General features: G+C 37.8%; 1 protein-coding gene across 2 annotated transcripts in view; it reads right to left on the reverse strand.

Annotated features, from left to right (window-relative positions):
* il1rapl1a (interleukin 1 receptor accessory protein-like 1a) overlaps positions 1-19,794 on the reverse strand; it is a 133,740-nt gene that overhangs the window by 37,954 nt on the left and 75,992 nt on the right. For both annotated transcript variants that reach the window (XM_073845600.1, XM_073845599.1), the window contains exons 5-6: positions 19,478-19,631; positions 205-279 (exon numbers count right to left, since the gene is read on the reverse strand). In XM_073845600.1, coding sequence (XP_073701701.1) covers positions 205-279; positions 19,478-19,631 — 229 coding nt within the window. The remainder of the gene's footprint in view (positions 1-204; positions 280-19,477; positions 19,632-19,794) is intronic.

Here is a 19,794-nt window from a genome sequence, read left to right on the forward strand (position 1 = left end):
TTTAACAAATGTAGCAGGTCGTCCGGGTAATCCATGCATTCAAAAAATTTGCATACCGTGCACAGCATATTACATACAACGTACTTTCAAAAATAGTACATGGCAGTGCGAACAACCCCCCCAGCCTCCTCCTCCAAACACACACACACACACACACACACACACACACACACACACACGTACACAAGCAGAAGCTGTTCTTACCAAGCTGCACGTCCATGGTGAGAAGCTTGTTTTCAGAGGGAAAGAGAATCCTGGGGGGCTCTTCAGTCAGAGGAGCTGAAACACACACACACACACACACGCACACAAACACACAGAGCGTTATTTTTACTAAGTGACATCAAGCACCTCTGATGAAGCACACACTCGCTCCCTCTCTCTGCCCACACGTTCGTGATTGGATGAGTAAACTCCAGCATCTCGCCATCAACATCTCAGCGAGAATTGTCTTGGTCTCCCCGGTGCTCTCGTTTCTGTTCTTCTTGACTTTTTTTCCCTATCCATCAATCCTCCCCACATCTCTCTCTCTCCAGATCTTCCTCTCCCCATGTGGGCACGATGCTCCAAATTCCAGCTCATTTCCTTCGAGTCAGAGGTGTGTACGTGTCTCTCTGGTAATTATGCTGACTGTGTTTGTTCAGTTGGCTTTTCTCAAGCACAGGATTGCTGTAGGTAATACTACACGCACCGTGTCACTGTGGCGGCATACGTGTGCGTTTGCATTCAGCTTTATGTAACTCTTAAAACTCGAGGATGTATATTTGTGTGTGTTTGTCGCGGCTCTAGATTGGTTCTGGGTTGCGAGTTGCGTGTGTGTGTGTGCGTGACGTGGGGGGTGCACTTAATAGACAGCGAGCTGGTGGAAGTTTAAGCCGCGCGATCGCTCATCCAAAATCCAATTTTCACTCGGCGGAGGAAAGCGCACTGGCCCCTCCCGACGGATTATTCCGGGTGACTGACGGATAGCAAACAGCAAATTAATGAATTACGCTTCCGGAATATACACATCTCACTGCTGACCCATGCCGCACATTTCCCTGTTAAAGTTGTAAGGGAAATGGACACATTAGTTCACTGAAAGTGGACGGTATGACTAAAACTGTAAATCACAGTCTAAGAAAACCAATATCACGGTAACGGTCTATATCACAATGTAGCTGTTGTTTTAAAGGAATACCTTATTTTACGAAATAAAAAGTTGCGTTTTTCATTATCTGAAATGTGCTGAGATTGATATTCTAAAGTGACTTATAAAAAGCAATTAACATCAAGCGCATATTGCACACATTTAGATTTGCGGTGAATGAAAGAGGTGCCTGAGCATTTTGAATAGGTATTTTCCATGTAATTTAAAATAAATTTGTTTTAGGCTTGACGTTTATAATAAATGTTGTTTATAATTAATGGCACTATAATTTGTTTTCTTACACTTAGATTTTTCATTCCTGTTCTATTGTGAAAACCATAAATTTAAAGGATTTGTTGCGGAGTAAGGGGAATTACAATGTAATATAATAATGTTTGCAAACTTTTCATTTTATTTATTGGTATTTCATATTACTGGATGTAAGAATAAAATGTGACCTATGTATTGATGCAACGTATCTGTGTGTATTGATGTCACGATTCCTCAATTAAATTAGAGTACTTAATTATAAAAAATCCATAACTGCATTTTGCCCGTGTCGATTAAATGACAAAATAACGGAAGTAGTGCATTCCATGGATGAAAATCCATGAAAAGCATTATTAGACTGTTTTCTGGGGCTGCATGAAATATTAAAGCAATTTAAAAATTATAATAAAGCATAATGCTATTGTGATTTCACAAAGGCTGCTATTCAGTTAAATAAATACAGTCAAACCAAAAATTAATCAGATAATTTTTGTTACATTTTATAGTGGGTGCAGGACACTATAGTTAATTTATGTAAGTGAGGATAGCAAACTAAAGTAAACAAAAAAATCTTCATGCAGTGAAGTAAAATTGATAAAAATTTTGGGACCAAAAATGATTTAGACATTTTGACCTGACCAGTGTTTTTTCTTTAATTGCTAATGGAAACTTTTTACACCACAGACTGAACAAAAAATTAAGCATTGCTTGGTAACTGGTCAACAAAATATTGATAGTTGTGTAAATATTATCATACTAACAGTTTTCTGAATTATTGGTTAATCGTAATTCATTACATACCTTTCTATCAATGTTATTTGACATTATCAAGATGAATTTGTTCTGACATCTGTCATATTTTATTACCATTTTCTAAACTACAGAAAACAAAGTGTGAATGTAAGAAATGTTGAAGGTGTCCGAATAAATTTTTGTTTGACTGTATATGTGCTGCGGGTTTAATATGCGCTTTATTTACATGTGTGTGTCAGAAAGGCTCCGTTCACAGTAAATGCTGCTCCACACAAACAGTTATCATTAACGTGTAGAGCTTCTCAAACTCCATGTCTGCTTATTGCCGTGAGTTTGGGTTAATTATAGCATTCATCTGGGAGCACAATGTGTGCCACTACATCAGTATCTTTCTAAATATGCTAACTGTTTGTTGCGACTTCAAAATAAACATTTAAACCCTCTCCCTGAGTTTGCATGTTTTGCTGTCCACATTTTTTTGTTCAAGACATGACAGTGGTATTTCTGTTATGAGGATTAGATCACCCATTAAATTCAACCTGATCTCATGACGAAAACGTACCTGTGAGAACTTTTTGCACAACGCGAAATACGTAGCGCCATGTACATTTTGTGACATATTCGATGTGAAATGTCCACTGAGTGGCGCTGAAAAGAGTGTTTTCCCTGGAACAGATGAACGTACATATGGTACGCTTTATGTGGCGTTGGTTTTGTATGTGTCACCGCAGTTCTGACTTGAAATGTCCATATTTTAAGTCATTTCAAAATCTACTGTTTGCTTAGGTCTATTTTTTATTATCACAAAAATGATTACTTTACTCGATTAAGCATTTGAATAATCAGCCGATTATTCAAATACCAAAATAATAGTTAGTGATAGTCCTATGCATGTTTTTCTTTTTCAACAATGCAGTTTTGACCCATGTGAGACCTGTTTTCTAGAAAATATAGTAGTTTAATGAAAAATGTAGTCATTATTTACCCACTCTCATGTTTATATGACCTGTATGACTTTCTTCAGTGGCAAACAAAACAGTTTTTTTCTATTTTTCAGACTGAAGCTCTTAAGCTTCAAAAAGAACACCAAATCACTAAATTGTGTGCTATATTTCTAAAATCATATGATAGTTTTAAGAAATATCCTTGTCTGAAATTTGGATCTTGATCTTGAATGAATCAGTTAATCACAAACTGGACTGATATAATGACTATAGCTCTATTGGAACAGTAATTGCTTCTCATGGGGATGACGTAAAAATGAATTTGCTTGGCTCCTCAAAAATAAAACTCATGTGTTCAGAAGGCAGCAATAAAAGAAATAAAATAATAATTGTAAAATGCATACACATTATTGTAAGGCACAGCAGTTATCATACAGCACATGGCAGTGGTTAAAAAAGCATTAACAAAACAACTTTTTGATTGATCTCTTTTGGTAAACTCAGAGATGTGGACTGAGACAGCAAATAAATTACCACACAACCTTGGTGTTTGTCAAAAAACAGTCAGTAATTCAGCTGGGAGTTTTTATGTGGGTAGCGTCATTCTGGATTTGGGAGGCAATAAAATCACTGACTGGGCCCTGTAAATGTTAAAAAATAGCCTATGTCCATGTGTGAATAACATTAATTTTGGCCTGCTTCTTCTTCACAAAGCCATCATTGACTTCAGAATAGTTGTAGTACAGCACATCCTTACTGTACTTTTTTTCTTGCGACCTTCAGAACCCATTCATTGTAATTGCATGAAAAATGTGGCCAGCAAAGCCTTCAGAATAATCCTTTCGTGCTCCACGGAAGAAAGAAAGTCATACGGGTCTGAAACAACATGGGGGTGAGCAAATGATGAAAAATAATTTGCAATTTTAGGGCGAACTATTCCTTTAAAAGATTTTTTGAGAATATGAGGGTCTTTAATGAGCCTGTCAAGACGGTAACTATCATAACATGCTTTAAACGCAGCTTGAGGACGCGTGGAGATTGAGAGGACGAGAGAAAATAGAGAAAGCAAGAGAGAGAGAGAGAGAGAGAGGATGAGTCACCATACAAATTGCTTGCTGTCTGCTAGAACAATTACACAGCTAATCTAAGCAATGAGCAATGTAGTGTCACCACGACTCGTACCCACAACCATGACAAACACCCTCAAAATGAAGATGCTATCGTCTCTATGTCTAAAAGTAAAAGGAGAAAGAAAGAGACAGAGAGGAGAATTCACTAAGATTGAATTGCGCCCACTGACAGCACCATTTATTTTGCGAACACTGTCTGCGTTGTTTTAGCGCCCAATTCGCTAGTGTCCACAAAATCGGTTCGGAATTTAGATAGAAAGGAGGGTGTTTGCGCTAAAAACAATCAAAAGAGTCAGATTCGTTAGAAGCCGGTTTTGCCTTGAAATGCTGGATGCAAAAATGGCGCGACTGTTTAGTGAATTCATCCCTGAGAGAGAGGAATACAGAGGGAGATGAAAAGAGAGAGATAGAGTGGAAATGTGGGTTGGCTCAGAAGCAAAGGATGAGTGTGACGGAAGGATGGCGTGATGCAGAAGAGGAGAGAAATAAAAACACTCGGGCCAGCGCGGTGGGGAGACTGGTTACACTCAGCGGGAGGGAAGCTACAACCCAGAAAAAAAAAACTACAAGAATCAGTCCGCTTTTAAATTCCTCCATGCTCTCTCTCTCTCTCTGTGTGTGTGTGTGTGTGTGTATTATCGTTCTCTCTGACACACACTCACACACATGTGTAGAATAGTTTCTGTGTGTGAGATGAGTTCACAGAGTTTGAGACTGATATATTGACAGACTGCGAGTAGGAGAGGTGTGATAGCACAGGCTCCCTCTGAGGTTCACAACTCTTTTTCTCTAACACACACACACACACACACACACACACACACACACACACACACACACACACACACACACACACACACACACACACACACACACACACACACACACACACACACACACACAGATACATATACACATGGCCACAAACACACATTCAAACACTCGTTTCATAAATGTATATGGCCCGAAAAAGTAACTGCCCATGCTTAAAATTGTATACAGCTCTATGCATTAGATAACTGTGCACATTTCCAAGTTGAATGTCTGAATTCGAGTGCTGCTCTGTTGCACTTTTCCAGGCAGGACGTTGCACATTCTGATTTTCTGAGTTGAATGGGACACAGGCAGCATCACTAGAGGCACCTGTGTGAAATTTAGGGGAACTGACTCTACTCCACTAAAATTATTTTGGAATCAGTTGGTTAAAAAACAGCATATGCTGGTAAGGTACGCTTAGGGCCAGCTTAAACCAGCTGCCATGCTTCAAAACATACATAACCAGCATATGCTGTTTTTTTCAACAGGGACAGCAAAAAAATATTTTGCAATTGCTAGTGCAGTTACATTCATATATTGTTTAGTGTGGCTTAAAGGGATAGTTCACCAAAAATGAAAATTCTGTCATTTATTACTTACCCTCGTGTTGTTTCTAAATGTTCATCTTCAGAACACAAATTAAGATATTTCTGATGAAATCTGAGAGCTTTCTGATCCTACATAGACATCAACGCAACTACCACATCCAAGGCCCAGAAAGGTAGTAAGGACATTGTTAAAATAGTCCATGTGACATACAGTTAAAGTCAGAAGTTTATTAGTACTGACCTGAATAAGATATTTCACATAAAAGATGTTTACATACATTCCACAAGAGAAAATTATAGTTGAATTTATAAAAACGACCCTGTTCAAAAGTTTAAACACACACGTGTTGTTACCTGAATGATCCATAGCTGTTTTTTTGTTTAGTGATAGTTGTTCATGAGTCCCTTGTTTGTCCTGAACAGTTAAACTGCCTGCTGTTCTTCAGAAAAATCCTTTAGGTCCCGCAAATTCTTTGGTTTTTCAGCATTTTTGTGAATTTGAACCCTTTCCAACAATGACTGTATGCTTTCGAGATCCATCTTTTCACACTGAGGACAACTGAGGGACTCATTTAGAACTATTACAGAAGGTTTAAACACTCACTGACGCTTCAGAAGGAAAAACGATGCATTAAGAGCAGGGGGTGAAAACTTTTGAACAGAATAAGGATGTTTATATTTTCCTTATTTTGCCTAAATATCATACTTTGTTTGATTTAGTACTGCCCTTTAGAAGCTACAGAAGATACTTACATATTACTTACATAGATACTTACATAGATTACTTACATATTACCTAGAAGACAAAATAAGTTAAATTTACCCTGATCTCCAAATTCTTTCTAAAGCATCAGTGAATGTTCAAACCTTCTGTAATAGTTACATTTGAGTCCCTCAGTTGTCATCAGTGTGAAAAGATGGATCTCAAAATCATACAGTTTGTTACATTCATGTCTGTTTTGGTCTTTGGTTTCTCCCATTGTCTCCCCCTGTCATTCTGTTGTCATTTGGTTTAGCCCTCATTATTCCCGTCATCCCCGTCACCTGTGTTTGATGATTAGTTTGTCTTTATAAGTCTGTCTTTGAGTTCATTACACTGTCGGTCTTTGTCTATGTCAACGAGTTTTACGTGTGTGGATTTATCTCCGTGTTCCTGCCTGTACTATTGAAGACTTTATTAAATGTATATCGTGTTTTGTATTTTGTATCACGTCTCGTCACTCCAGCACGCCACAACCGTTACAGAAAGACCGACCTACAACAGTTTAACCCGGCACCTTCCCCTGCGTTTATTTTTCCGTCTTTTTCTCAGTGTTTTGTTTTTTGATTTTGCATAATGGATCCCACCATTCTCATCATCGCTCTCTTGAGGACCACACTCGTGAGTTTCTCTTCCTGGCAAAACATTCCCACTTCCCGGATAGCAGCCTCCGCAAGTTTTACTTCATCTGACTCAATACCACCACCAAGGCGCTGCTATCCGGGGAGGGTCCTCAAGAGAGCCTGCCGGAATACATCGAGTGGGTGCTGGCGTCCTGTGGATCGTCATGGACTGTTGACATCGTCGAGGAGGACGTCAGCCCCACTCCAGACCCAGAGCCCAGCCAAACATCACCCCGAATCTCCACTGGTCCTGTCCAGTCTTCCAGAGTCTCCGCTGGTTCCGTCCAGCCGTCCTGAATCTCCGCTGGTCCTGTCCAGTCTTCCTGAGTCACCGCTGGTTCCGCCCAGCCTTCCAGAATCCTCGCTGTCCTCTGTCAGTCCCCTTGCTCACCCTCAGCAGACCACCTGTGCAGTGGGCTCGCCACAGGTCTGCCAGATTTCACCGGTGTTATGGCTGGAGGATCCCTCAGCTCCGCCTCCAGCCTCAGAGTCCAGAACTCCGCCTCGGCCCTCCGACCCTGCGGCTCCACCACGGCTCTCGACTCCCTCGTCTTCACCGTCGCCCGTCGTTCCACCAGCTCCACCGGGCTTCCTCGTCCCTCCGGCTCCGCCTTGGTCGGTTGTCGTCCCGCCATCGCCTACGGACTCTACTCCTCTGGCTACGCCTCGTCGCTCCGTCCCATCGGCTCCGTTGGGCTCCTCCCTCCCCCCGGCTCTGCCTCAGTCCTCTGTCGCTCCGGCTCCGCCGCGGACCTCCGGATCTCCGCCTCCGCCTCGGTCGCCAGAGCCTAGGGCTCCGCCTTGGCCCTCCGGATCCTCGGAGTCACCCAGGATCTTCGGCTCTCCGTCTCCGCCTCGGGCTCCTCCTCCACCTGCTCCGCCTCTGTCGGTCGGCCCCCTGGAGTCGGCACCCCTTCCTCCACCATGGCTCCTCCCTCCGTCGGCTCCACCGTGGGTCATCTTCTTCATGGCTGTGGCCTGGGTCTCGCTCTGTTCCTCCTGCTCCTGTTTCCTCCCTGGCTCCTCCCACCATCGTCGCCCCCTTGGACTGTCTTGTCTGTCACTTGGACTTTCGTTTTGGTCCCCCTCCTGGGGTTGCTTCCTCCGCTGAAGCCTCCTCCATGATGGACTCTATTTTTCTGTTTTTTTCTCCCCTCTTTTCTGTTCTGTTTTCTGTTTTTCTACGGCGCGGGGACGCGCCTATTCGGAGGGGGGCGTAATGTTACATTCATGTCAGTTTTGGTCTTTGGTTTCTCCCATTGTCTCCCCCTGTCATTCTGTTGTCATTTGGTTTAGCCCTCATTATTCCCGTCATCCCCGTCACCTGTGTTTGATGATTAGGTTGTCTTTATAAGTCTGTCTTTGAGTTCATTACACTGTCGGTCTTTGTCTATGTCAACGAGTTTTACGTGTGTGGATTTATCTCCGTGTTCCTGCCTGTTCCAGCCTGTAATATGGAAGACTGTATTAAATGTATATCGTGTTTTGTATTTTGTCTCACGTCTCGTCACTCCAGCACGCCATAACCGTTACACAGTCATTGTTGGAAAGGGTTCAAATACACAAAAACGCTAAAAAACCAAAGAATTTGTGGGACCTGAAATTGTTTCTGAACAACCGCGAACAGTTTAACTGTTCAGGACAAACAAGGGACTCATGAACAACTATCACTAAAAAAAAAAAAAACAGCTGTGGATCATTCAGGTAACAAAACAGTATTAAGAATCAAGTGTATGTAAACTTTTGAACGGGGTCATTTTTATAAATTCAGCTATTATTTCTCTTGTGGATTATGTAAATGTATTTTATGTGTAATATCTTATTCAGGTCAGTACTAAATAAATTGCTCTTATTTTAATTAAAATAAATAACATTTTGCAGATTCTGCAAGGTGTATGTAAACTTTTGACCTCAACTGTATTTTTATTTTCAAATGTTGGCTCCCCAGATGTAGGACATTTTTTTAAATCTCTCTCTCTATCATAGCTCATATTGCATAAATCGTTGTAGCCAGTATGCAGTGTGCAATGCAGGGTAAATAATTTACATGGCTTTCTGACTACTGTACATTATTTTTCCATTACAGATAAACCCAAAACAAGTGAAAGGCTAATCAAAATCATGCACCTTAAACGGCTTGAGAATCTTACACACAGATGTAACGCACACCTTGCGGCCTTACTTAGCAGCAGCTTAAACTACAAGATAAACCCTGTGTGATCTTTAGCCTGCGAAAGTGTCCTAGCATTAGCCAGCGAGCACGGTTCGCTGGCGAAACTAGGGCAGATTTGATGCTTGGGAGGACACGAGAATGTATTCATTGCGATCGCTGCAGCACACCATGCTGGATACGATTCACTTTTGTAGAGCATTCAGAATATCTGACTCTATTTTCAGTGATGACAGAGATTTTCATGCTGTGCATTATTCCTGTTCAGATGTCCTTGAGAAATAAACTGTGAGATAAAAGGAAGCTCTGAGGGGAAGAACTACTGGAGTGGAATGTAAAAAAGGTGGAATGTGTATTACTGCCGTGCGGGTGTGTGTAGGGCCGTAGCTAATGGGGTGAAAGGTGGGAATGATGCTAGGGAGCTAAAAGTCCAGAGGGGCCCATAACAATTGAGACGAGATTGATGTAGCATCTGGTATTATTATTTCAAGAAATTTTACTTTCAAATATGGCCCAAAAAAGAAAAAGAAAAAAAGGAACAAATCATGCTTTAACTAATTTTAATCTGTCATTCAAGTCATTTAATTTGTGGCCTCCAATATTTAAATGAGATATATTATATTTTTGTAGTATATGTTACTTATCTAATAAATATGTATGCACATCAAAATATAGTATGTTATAAAATAATTAATCCACAAATTGTGCATTTTAATTCATTTTAATTTTACCTACATTCAAAATATTTTAATATTATTTATATAATACAAATTGATGCAGAATTACGTATCATTAATTGGTATTTTACATCCAAATATGTCACAATAATTAAATGACAAATCAGTCCCTTTTATTACAGAATATATTATATTTTGTTAATACAAACTGATCTAGTATAACCAATTTATTATATTAAAAATGTTTCTAAAAATATGTCATAAAACACTTAATACACTTAATAATGCATTTCAATCCATGGACTCTTTCCCCTACATGAAAAATATTCAATTTTGTATTAAATGTAATATAATTTCTATAATATGAATTGATGCAGATTTCTGTATAATTAATTTGTATTTTACATCCAAATATGTCACAGTAGCGAAAACATAAATAAGTTCCTTTTATCTAAATAAAAAATATAATATTTAATTATATATATTAATATTATTACGAAAACTGATCGAGTATAATCAATGTATAAAACTGTTGAAACTGTATAAAAATGTCATAAAACAATTAATACACAATTCATGCATTTCAATCTATGAACCCTTCCACCTAAATGTAAAATATACCATTTTGTAATTTATTTTAATATTATTCATATACAGTAAAATAAACTGATGCAGAATCCTGTTTAATTAATTCAATGTATTTTAGATGTTTCAAAATAATGAAAGCATAAATTGGTGCCCTAAATCTAAATGAAATTAATATTATTAGTACTACATTGAAATGGATGTAGAATTCAGTATAATTAATTGTATGTATTAAAAATATGTATCAAAAAATGTGAAAATAATTAATACACAAACAATGCATTTCAATCTGTGGTCATGTTACCTAAATTAAAAAAATATATGAAAAGCGTATTATTTTTTTAATTTTCAAAAATGATGTTTTTTAGTGAGTTATGTTTTTGTTGTGTTTTATTGTGCTAGTTAGCTGTATTTTTTTTGTTATTTTTACCTTAATAACAAAATAACCCAACTGCAGTTTAACTGAGATTAACTGGAATGCACAAATGAAAAAACATCATTTTTGAAAATTGATAAAAACGGAGTTATCTGTTTTTGCAAATGAACTCTTCATATATAAAAGTATGTTTATACTAGGATAAGAAAATAAACTGAATTCGGGTTGCCCACTAGCTACAGCCCTGTGTATAAATACAATAATTACAAAATAAAAAACAACAATAGCATTCAACGGAATGTCTCCAGCATGACAGAAAATAAACGTGTGTGTGTGTGTTGTTGGGTGACTAAGAGAGAGTTAAGTTGTCGCACTCTCACTTAGCGGCATCTGTAATTAATCCTTAATTAAATATGATTACATAACTCTCTACTGATTACAGGCACATGTTCACACACACACACCGACATTCACACACGCAAAACACACACACACTTATCTTGTCCTGATTAGACTTGACAGATGCAAGGTGTTGGGAGCATGTGTAAAGAACGTGCTATGGCAGCCCCAGTGCACTATAGGGGATTTTAAAACAATGGGGTCTCCAATCAACATGGAGATCAATGGATAAACAAACTACAGTTTACAGTAGCCACAAACCTTTCTGTAGTGTATGGGTGACTGGATTGATTCTGGGCAACTGTCCTCGCCTGACTGTTTCCATGGAGATTTAGTGGGAAGGGCACAGGTTGGTACAGGTGGGAGAGGTAAAGAAAGGTTGGCATTGTCCCTGGATCGCTCTACCGCAAGTCCCTCCCGGGCACACGCGCTTACACTGCTCCAAACCTGCCGTTGGCATGGACACCACGCAAGTGTCCATGGAAACCACATTGTCTGTACTAAAATAGCAATAGGAAACGCAAGCTACTTTTGGAAACTGTTTTTCTGCAAGCGCTACTTTAACCAGCTCGCACACACAGCTCTGCATCCGGAAGCTGGACGCCTCTTCTAAAAGTCTGCTAAAATTCCAAAGCAGAAATTACAAAAAAAGTGACAAATGGAAGATTCTAGGGGTATTTTTTCTCTGGAGCAGGTTAACGCAATTAAAAGTATCAATTTGTTCTCTATTTTAATTGTATTGCTGTCTAGGACAAATCATAAAATTAAAAAAGTGTAATTGCTGTAGTTTCAGGGACATTTTTATTCATTTGAAAATTCGAATTTTATTGGGACATGAAACCAACTTTAATATGTAAAAAGAACATTTTACATAACCTGCGGTTACCAAGGCATGCTCAAAGCAAAGGCCTGAAGTAAAATAAAATAATAATGAATTACCAGAATAATGAATAATTCAATTAGTTTTGATAAACTGAAGGGTGCTGGGAAATAAAATGTGTTAGGAAGTCTCTGACACTCTAAGGTTACCCTTCTTTAGCTGATAAAAATGTTATATAATAAAATATTATATTATATAACAGTGTACTGTGCGTGTGTGTATGTTGGTGCTGTCAATTGATAAAAAAATTATTACCAAATTAATTGCACATTTTTTTTCTGAAATTAATCACAATTAATCCCACCCAACATTTAAGTTTTTAAATATACTTTTATATTGCAATAATTTTCATTCAATCTTCAAATTAATGTAGCAACAACATAAAGACGGTATATTTTTAACATTTGTTAAATGTTTTATGACTAAACGTATCACTGATACAAATATGACTGATGTCTCTATCTATTTTTTTCCTAATCTTTAACCATTGACTATAGCCATTCAACATTACAGAATAAGTAAGAGCTATCAATTTTAACATGTATTACACTTTTAACATTTATTACACACAATTTCGAATTTAAATGACCTTAAAATAATCTTTACATAAACCCATTATTTACCGGTGACCTTCAGCAAGTAGGAAATATACAGAAACACTAAATACTAAATTAAATATAGATGAATCCTTAAAGGAACACTCCACTTTTTTTTGGAAATAGGCTCATTCTCCAACTTCACCCCGAGTTAATAAGTTGAGTTTTACCATTTTGAAATCCATTCAGCCTTTCTCCTGTTCTGGCGATATCACTTTTAGCATAGCTTAGCATAGATCATTGAATCCTATTAGACCAATAGCATCACGTTCAAAAATGACCAACGAGTTTCCATATTTGTCCTATTTAAAACTTGACTCTTCTGTAGTTATATCGTGTACTAAGACCGGTGGAAATGCAAAGCTGCGGGTTTCTAGGCTGATAAGATTAGGAACTACACTCCCATTCCGGCGTAATAGTCAAGGAAGTCTGCTGCTGTAATAAGGCTGAAGCAGGAGCAGTAATACAACGCAGCACATGTACAAATGCTAAACTAGCTGGGAACTCATTTCTGATAATACTCCGCCTGCTTCGGCCATATTACGGAAGCAAACTTCCTTGACTATTACGCCGGAATGGAAGTGTAGTTCCTAATCTTATCAGCCTAGAAACTCGCAGCTTTGCATTTCCACCGGTCTTAGTACACGATATAACTACAGAAGAGTCAAGTTTTAAATACAACAAATATGGAAACTCGTTGGTCATTTTTGAACGCGATGCTATTAGTCTAATAGGATTCAATGATCTATGCTAAGCTATGCTAAAAGTGATATCGCCAGAACAGGAGAACGGCTGAATGGATTTCAAAACGGTAAAAATCAACTTATTAACTCGGGGGGAGTTGGAGAATGAGCCTATTTCCAAAAAAAGTGGAGTGTTCCTTTAAAGCTACAAAAGTTATTGATTTCCTCTTTTTTCCTTTGTTCTTTGATTAATACAAATCACAGCAGCTGGGTTATTCGGTTATTTGGCTGCTATTACTTTAAGAGCTGCCGCTGCTGAATGCGACGCGGATCTGACACACATGCTCGTAGTTTCATTCACGCTTTAATATGAAATGATACAGGTTACAGCGCTTGTGCTACGAGTACAGTATAATGGCTGACAAGACAGGAAAATTAGTTTTTACTGACATATGACCTGACAAGATCTCATCTGACCACAGTTCACTGTTGTACTAATGAAGCTCCCTCGTCACCTGTACCTTTCCCATGTTCGTTTGATTAGCGCCTGGTGCTGAAGTAAAGTTGGAGTTCGCATCTGAAAAGTCTCCCCTTTGAAGTGGTCACAAAGACATTCTGTGACTAAACACTTCTTGTCAAGAAAAAAAAAGAGACAGAAGCAGCAGTTGTGAGTGGGATGGGCAACACTAGTCCCACATTAAATATTTTCAATGCCGTTAAACTGGAAAAATGAATCGCCTGCATAAACGCACTAATTTTGACAGCACTAATATACATATATATAGGGGTGTATATAATATATATCAGAGGTGTTTCCTCTGAGGAGGCAAGGGAGGCAGTGCCTCCTCAAAAAATTGGATGAAAGAAAGAATAATAGTACAAAAAATAAGACAACTCGTTTTCCACGTCTCTCTGAATTTTAACGTCTCTCCACGCCCGCTGAATTTTAACAGTTCGGTGGGGGGTAATTGAGAATGAATGAGGGAAAGTCACATAAAGGAGGCAATGCCTCCATCACTATATGATTGGATATGACTAGTTATGTTCGGCTATGATTGGTTGCAATAAATCCTGCCTCTTGTGTTTGTGCGTGTTCTTCGTTCACGTATCAGTCTGAATGAACAATATAATGGCGTTAATGGTAAGACTAATAAAAAACGTTAAGTAAACACATTTAGGCTGCATTTACACTGGCACAAAAAAATCAATTTTTTTGCTCACATCTGACACTGATTGGAATTTGTTTCACACGTGTAAACACAAAAATCCACACAAGATCTGATTTTCTCGCATCCGATCTGGGCCACTTCCAAATGTGGATTTTAATTGGATACATATCCGATATTGGGTCTAATCTACTGATAACGTCTAAACACACATATCGTATTTCCCTCAGAATTTCCAATGCAAGGGCAACATGTTTGCCCACAAAGGCAGTGTTTTAATACGTCACATTTTATTGAGATGGAAACTTCTATAGGTAAGAAATTGCACATTCAGGAGCTGGTTTTCAACCCCTGCCTGTGAATTTTATAAATATAAAAAAAGCTACATTATATTTATTGGCAATGAGGTGATAACTTAGCAGTTTTTGTAATTAAACCAACAAGCTTCACTTGTTCAGGAGCTTCACACTCATTCACACTCTCTCTCGTTAATTCATTTGAATTTATTTAAATAAATGTCATCTTGCCACTACTTTATTTCACTTCAGAATTCTACCGCTAACGAACTGTAGATAAAATAAATTAAAATTACTGTTCAGTCAGATTTTGTGCTGTAAAACATCCATGACAGCTGCTGTCCATGCTGGGAAATAATAGCCTAATGGCCACTCGATGTGAATTATATAAATAATTTTAATAACACGGCAATTCAAACCCAGAGGGTCTACCATGTGAATAGTAAAGCGATCACTGACAATCATTTTGGGTGATAATTATTGTAAACACAGATATTGGATACCAGTTGTGTCTTAAGCGAATGTAAACAGGTGGGCCAAAAAATCAGATATGGTCAAAAGATCAGATCTGTGCATTAAGACTTGTGGTGTAAATGCAACCTTAGAAACCACTTAAAATATACTTAAAATGGCCTAAAAAAAAACTGTGGAAGTTTTAGTGAGTAATCAGCTTGGTGAAATGTAAAGAAAATCTGTCTGTGACCAAAATTTACCTGAAAATTCAAAAATAGTTAAAAGTTAACTATTAAAAAAAAAAAAAAATCTGAACACAAATGGATATAAATTAGTGGTTTATGAGGAAAAATACATACATAAAATTATTTCATTACTGAGCACCTCAACCATTTCTAATGATTTTATATTCTCTGTTGCCATTTATCTATTTAAAAAAACATATTCAGCCACCTTTTTCTTTTTTCTGTGTCTTTGTAAAACGGTATCTTTTTTCTTCGACTACAGGCAAAGCATGATAAATCACTGGGTGAGGGAGAGGGCAGCAGACGGGCCAGGTCAGCGTGCAGGACATTGGACTCTACAAGAGGATGACGCTCCTGTGTCCTGTAGATATATAACAGGACACGGTACTGTATTGAAAGGCAACTTATTCACTGTTAAAATGCAGCTTGGACTATTTCTCTGTCCCATTACAATAATAATCAGCTTCTGTGACTGATATCTAGAATTCACACCCAACTACACACAATCACGCTCACCCAGGAAGTCATTTCTTCGCTGTGTGCGGGTGTGTGCAATGCGCATGATTAACTGTTTAAACACACATTTTTGGCCCTCTGCCTCGAGAGAGGATGTACAATAGCACTGATTCACATCATCGGCCGTGTATTTTTGTAGGTCAGTTTCACGCTTCAAATTTTCAGACATGCACGCGCGCAAAAAGGCACACAAAATACACCGCTCCAATCTTTGTTGTCGAAAACCATGTCCGCAGTAATAGACTGTCTGTAAGCACTCAAAAACAAGAAAATGATTCCGTGTTCTTCCGCTAACTTCCTCCCTCAGGCGCACAGGCAGCTCCACCAGATAACCCGCTGCAGAGATGTACCATCGAGGCAAGTTTCTGTAGCAATTATAGAGACGTACTGCTGTAACCAGCTCAAAACAAATTGAGCTATAGTGCTATGATTCTGCTGTAACTGCTATACGACTCCTAACATCAAAACGCTGCCTCCGTGACGAGGGTTAAATCGAGCTACGGACTAAATTTTACTGTTAATGGTGGGTTTTCCGTTGAGAATCATTTGCCGTCCTGGACTATAAGTTCCATCCAGGAAATCGTCCCTGAGAGTCTAATGCCGCCCTAAAATAGGCTTTAAATGAGTACGGGAAGAGAGGCGCCGAGCGTTTTAATAGGTTTCAACTGCATGGGGGCTTAGGAAGGGAGAGGGAATAACGTCTGACCTCTTTTCACCTGTACGTGCCGTTTTATTGACCTGCTATAGTGGCAGAAAGGACCGAATTCACAAGGGGCCAATAAGAATCTGTTTAATCGTAGACAGAGATGTTTAAACATAAAAATATAGAAGAAAATGACCTTTCCACTGCCGGCTTAGTGTTGTGTCTGTATAAATGTCATTCTCTATCTCTCTCTCTATCTCTGTTATTGTGTGTGTAGAGCAGTAATAGAGGTCAAATGTGTGTAGTGGCTAGTGCACATGTTCACCACACATATGAGCAGTTGTGCTCACAGGAACACAGGTCTGGCCTCGTGTCATAATTCAATCTCATTCCCCCTCATTGTCTCTCTGCACTATCCTAAAGGCCAAAAGCTTATGAATAATGTTCAAAAAATGGCTGTGTTAAAATTAACCACTTCTTTACCACATTTAACACTAAAATTTAATAGGGCTGGGTAAAAAATATATTGATTTCTCAATTTCAATTACAAAATTCTCGATTAGTCTAACCTGCTTTCAGTTAATGAACTGAAGGTTGTAGTGCACCTCCAATCTAATAGATCGCAATAAACTTTGTGCTTTGTTACTTTTGATATGAAACAAAATCTCAGATTTCAAATTCTGTCTATTTAATTACAATATTCAAACATTAAATGCCATTTTGGTGCTGTTTAATGGGGAGTGACAGATTGCTGTAGTGCCTCAGTTCAACAGAAGTGTCAATTTCACGTGAACTGATCATTTCTTCTGTTTTAATACCAGATTCAGTGAGATATAAACATGATTAAAAGAAAGAGTACAACTTACCGAAATTCTTTTCCTGTCTCAAGTAAGTAAGTAAGCTCAATCTGTTTCAACCGTCAATATAACAGCTTGTAAACAACGTCAAGTAACGTCACATTTACCTCAGAAAAAAACATATTCGGAGACCATAAACTCGGTAAAGGAGCATTTTGCTAAATATATGCACCATATAACATAATCATTATATTTTTTATATGAGTTTGAGTATGATTTTTTTTGGCAGCCACCAACTGGAGTATAAATATAATTATGTAACTGTAATATTATAAAAACTTAATTGAGTGTAATTTAAGCATTGTATACAAATCAGTTAATTTTAACCTTCAATATTATAATAATAGTAGTACCAAACTGACTCTCATTTATATTTCACAGCATTAGTTGAGATTTTTTTCACCCTAAGGAAATTAGGCATGTACCAGACCTCATAGTAAAACCTAAATTTATTCAGATACCTTCAACATTTCTCACACTATCACAGTTTATTCGATATAGTTTAGAAAATGGTCAGAAAATATGACAAGAGTTAAACTGTGTCAGAACAAATTTATCTTTAAAATGTCAGATAACTTACTAACTAAGGTATGTAAATGATTACAATAAACCAAAAATTATTCAGACAACTGTTATTATGACTAACAGTAGTATGACTAAATATCAATACTGAACAATTACCAAGCAATACTTAATTTTATTCGGTCTGTGGTGTAAAAAGGTCGCATTAACAATTAAAGAAAAAACACTTAAGCAAAACATGGTCAGGTCAAAGTGTCTGAATAATTTTTGGTCCCAAATTTGGATCATCTTTACTGGTAGTCCACTGTATGAAGAATTTTTGGTTATAATATGTTAAATTATTTTGCTATCCTCACTTAAATTAATGAATTATAGTGTCCTGCACCCACTAGTAAAAAATATCAAAAGTATATGTCCAAAACAATATCAAATCGATTTGAAAGTTTGTATTTCAGAATCACGTCGAATTGTGAAATTTGCATCAAAACCAAGCCCTAGTATTAAATGCTGCTTTTCTGAAGAAAATGTGCATGGTGCCAGTCTGGGCAAAACATTTTTTGCTTAATTTATCTATACACTGTAAAAAAAGGTCCATAAACTGTAAAAAAGATACAGTATCAGTAAAAAAGGCTCAGTCAAATGTATGGCTTTTGCATGTAAAAACAATGATTTACAATACAATTTGGACATTTCACAAGTCATAAAATATAAAGGCCATCCTGTAATACCTAAAAATTCTCACAGTATATTTTGGTATGAATTTCAACTTCAAGCTCAACTGTTTTTCTTTGTAAAATTAACAGGATATGTTTTAAAGTTTAACTTTATACAATGCAGGTTTACTTAGTGTTTATTGTTTCATTATATTCTCTTTTTTTGTTAGTAATAATAAATAGTTAAACTAATTAAAATTAATGAAAAGAAAATTGTCACTATCCTACATCAATTATTTTCTGTATACATTCTGTGTTGCAAAAATACATCTAACATTTTGATTATATAAAATGTTTTTAAAAATCCAAAAAATAAATACATGAAACACCCAGACTCTCATTCTAAACTGTATGATTTTTTTCATCCCTGGAACACAAAAGGATACAAATGATGGATGATGACTGTGACTATTAAGCTCCAAAAAACACACAAAGTAGTCCATATGACTCATGCACTATATTTGAATCTGATCATATGATTTCAGCTTTTTATGAGGAACAGACTGAAAAGTTGTTATTCAATGAAAAACTTGTGCATTAACGACAGAGGCAGGAAAGTCAACGTTAACAAAAGCATGGCACTGTGAATGCAGCTGAAACCAAATAAGAAGCAAAAGGAAGAATAATACTTCACGCTTCAAAAAACACTCAAGCCCTCAAAGCGAGACTATCACAGCAAGTGCTCTCATACACAGACGCACACCGCAGAGACGTCACACGGTACTACCTGTCACGCTCAGATAGGTCGTCCTCCGCACCAGGAAGCCTCCAAATACCAGCTCGCAGGTGTAGTTGCCGATGTCATCCTCCCTCACTTCCTGTATGGAGAGCATGTCTGCAGTCTGCAGCACGCTGCTTCTCCACTGCTGCACGTTACACTCCTGCACACCCGCAGGCAAAGAGAAAGAGAGGAAAACTATATGGAAACAGAGACATAACTCAACCATATACATTTGTATTTACTGGCATAATGAAAAAGCTCAGAGGAGAATTCAATAAGAATAAATTGCGCATGTAAATCGAGCAATGGCACAAACTTGGCCA

This window comes from Garra rufa, chromosome 8 (genome assembly GCF_049309525.1).
Source record: "Garra rufa chromosome 8, GarRuf1.0, whole genome shotgun sequence".
In the NCBI taxonomy this organism is placed as follows: Eukaryota; Metazoa; Chordata; class Actinopteri; order Cypriniformes; family Cyprinidae; genus Garra; species Garra rufa.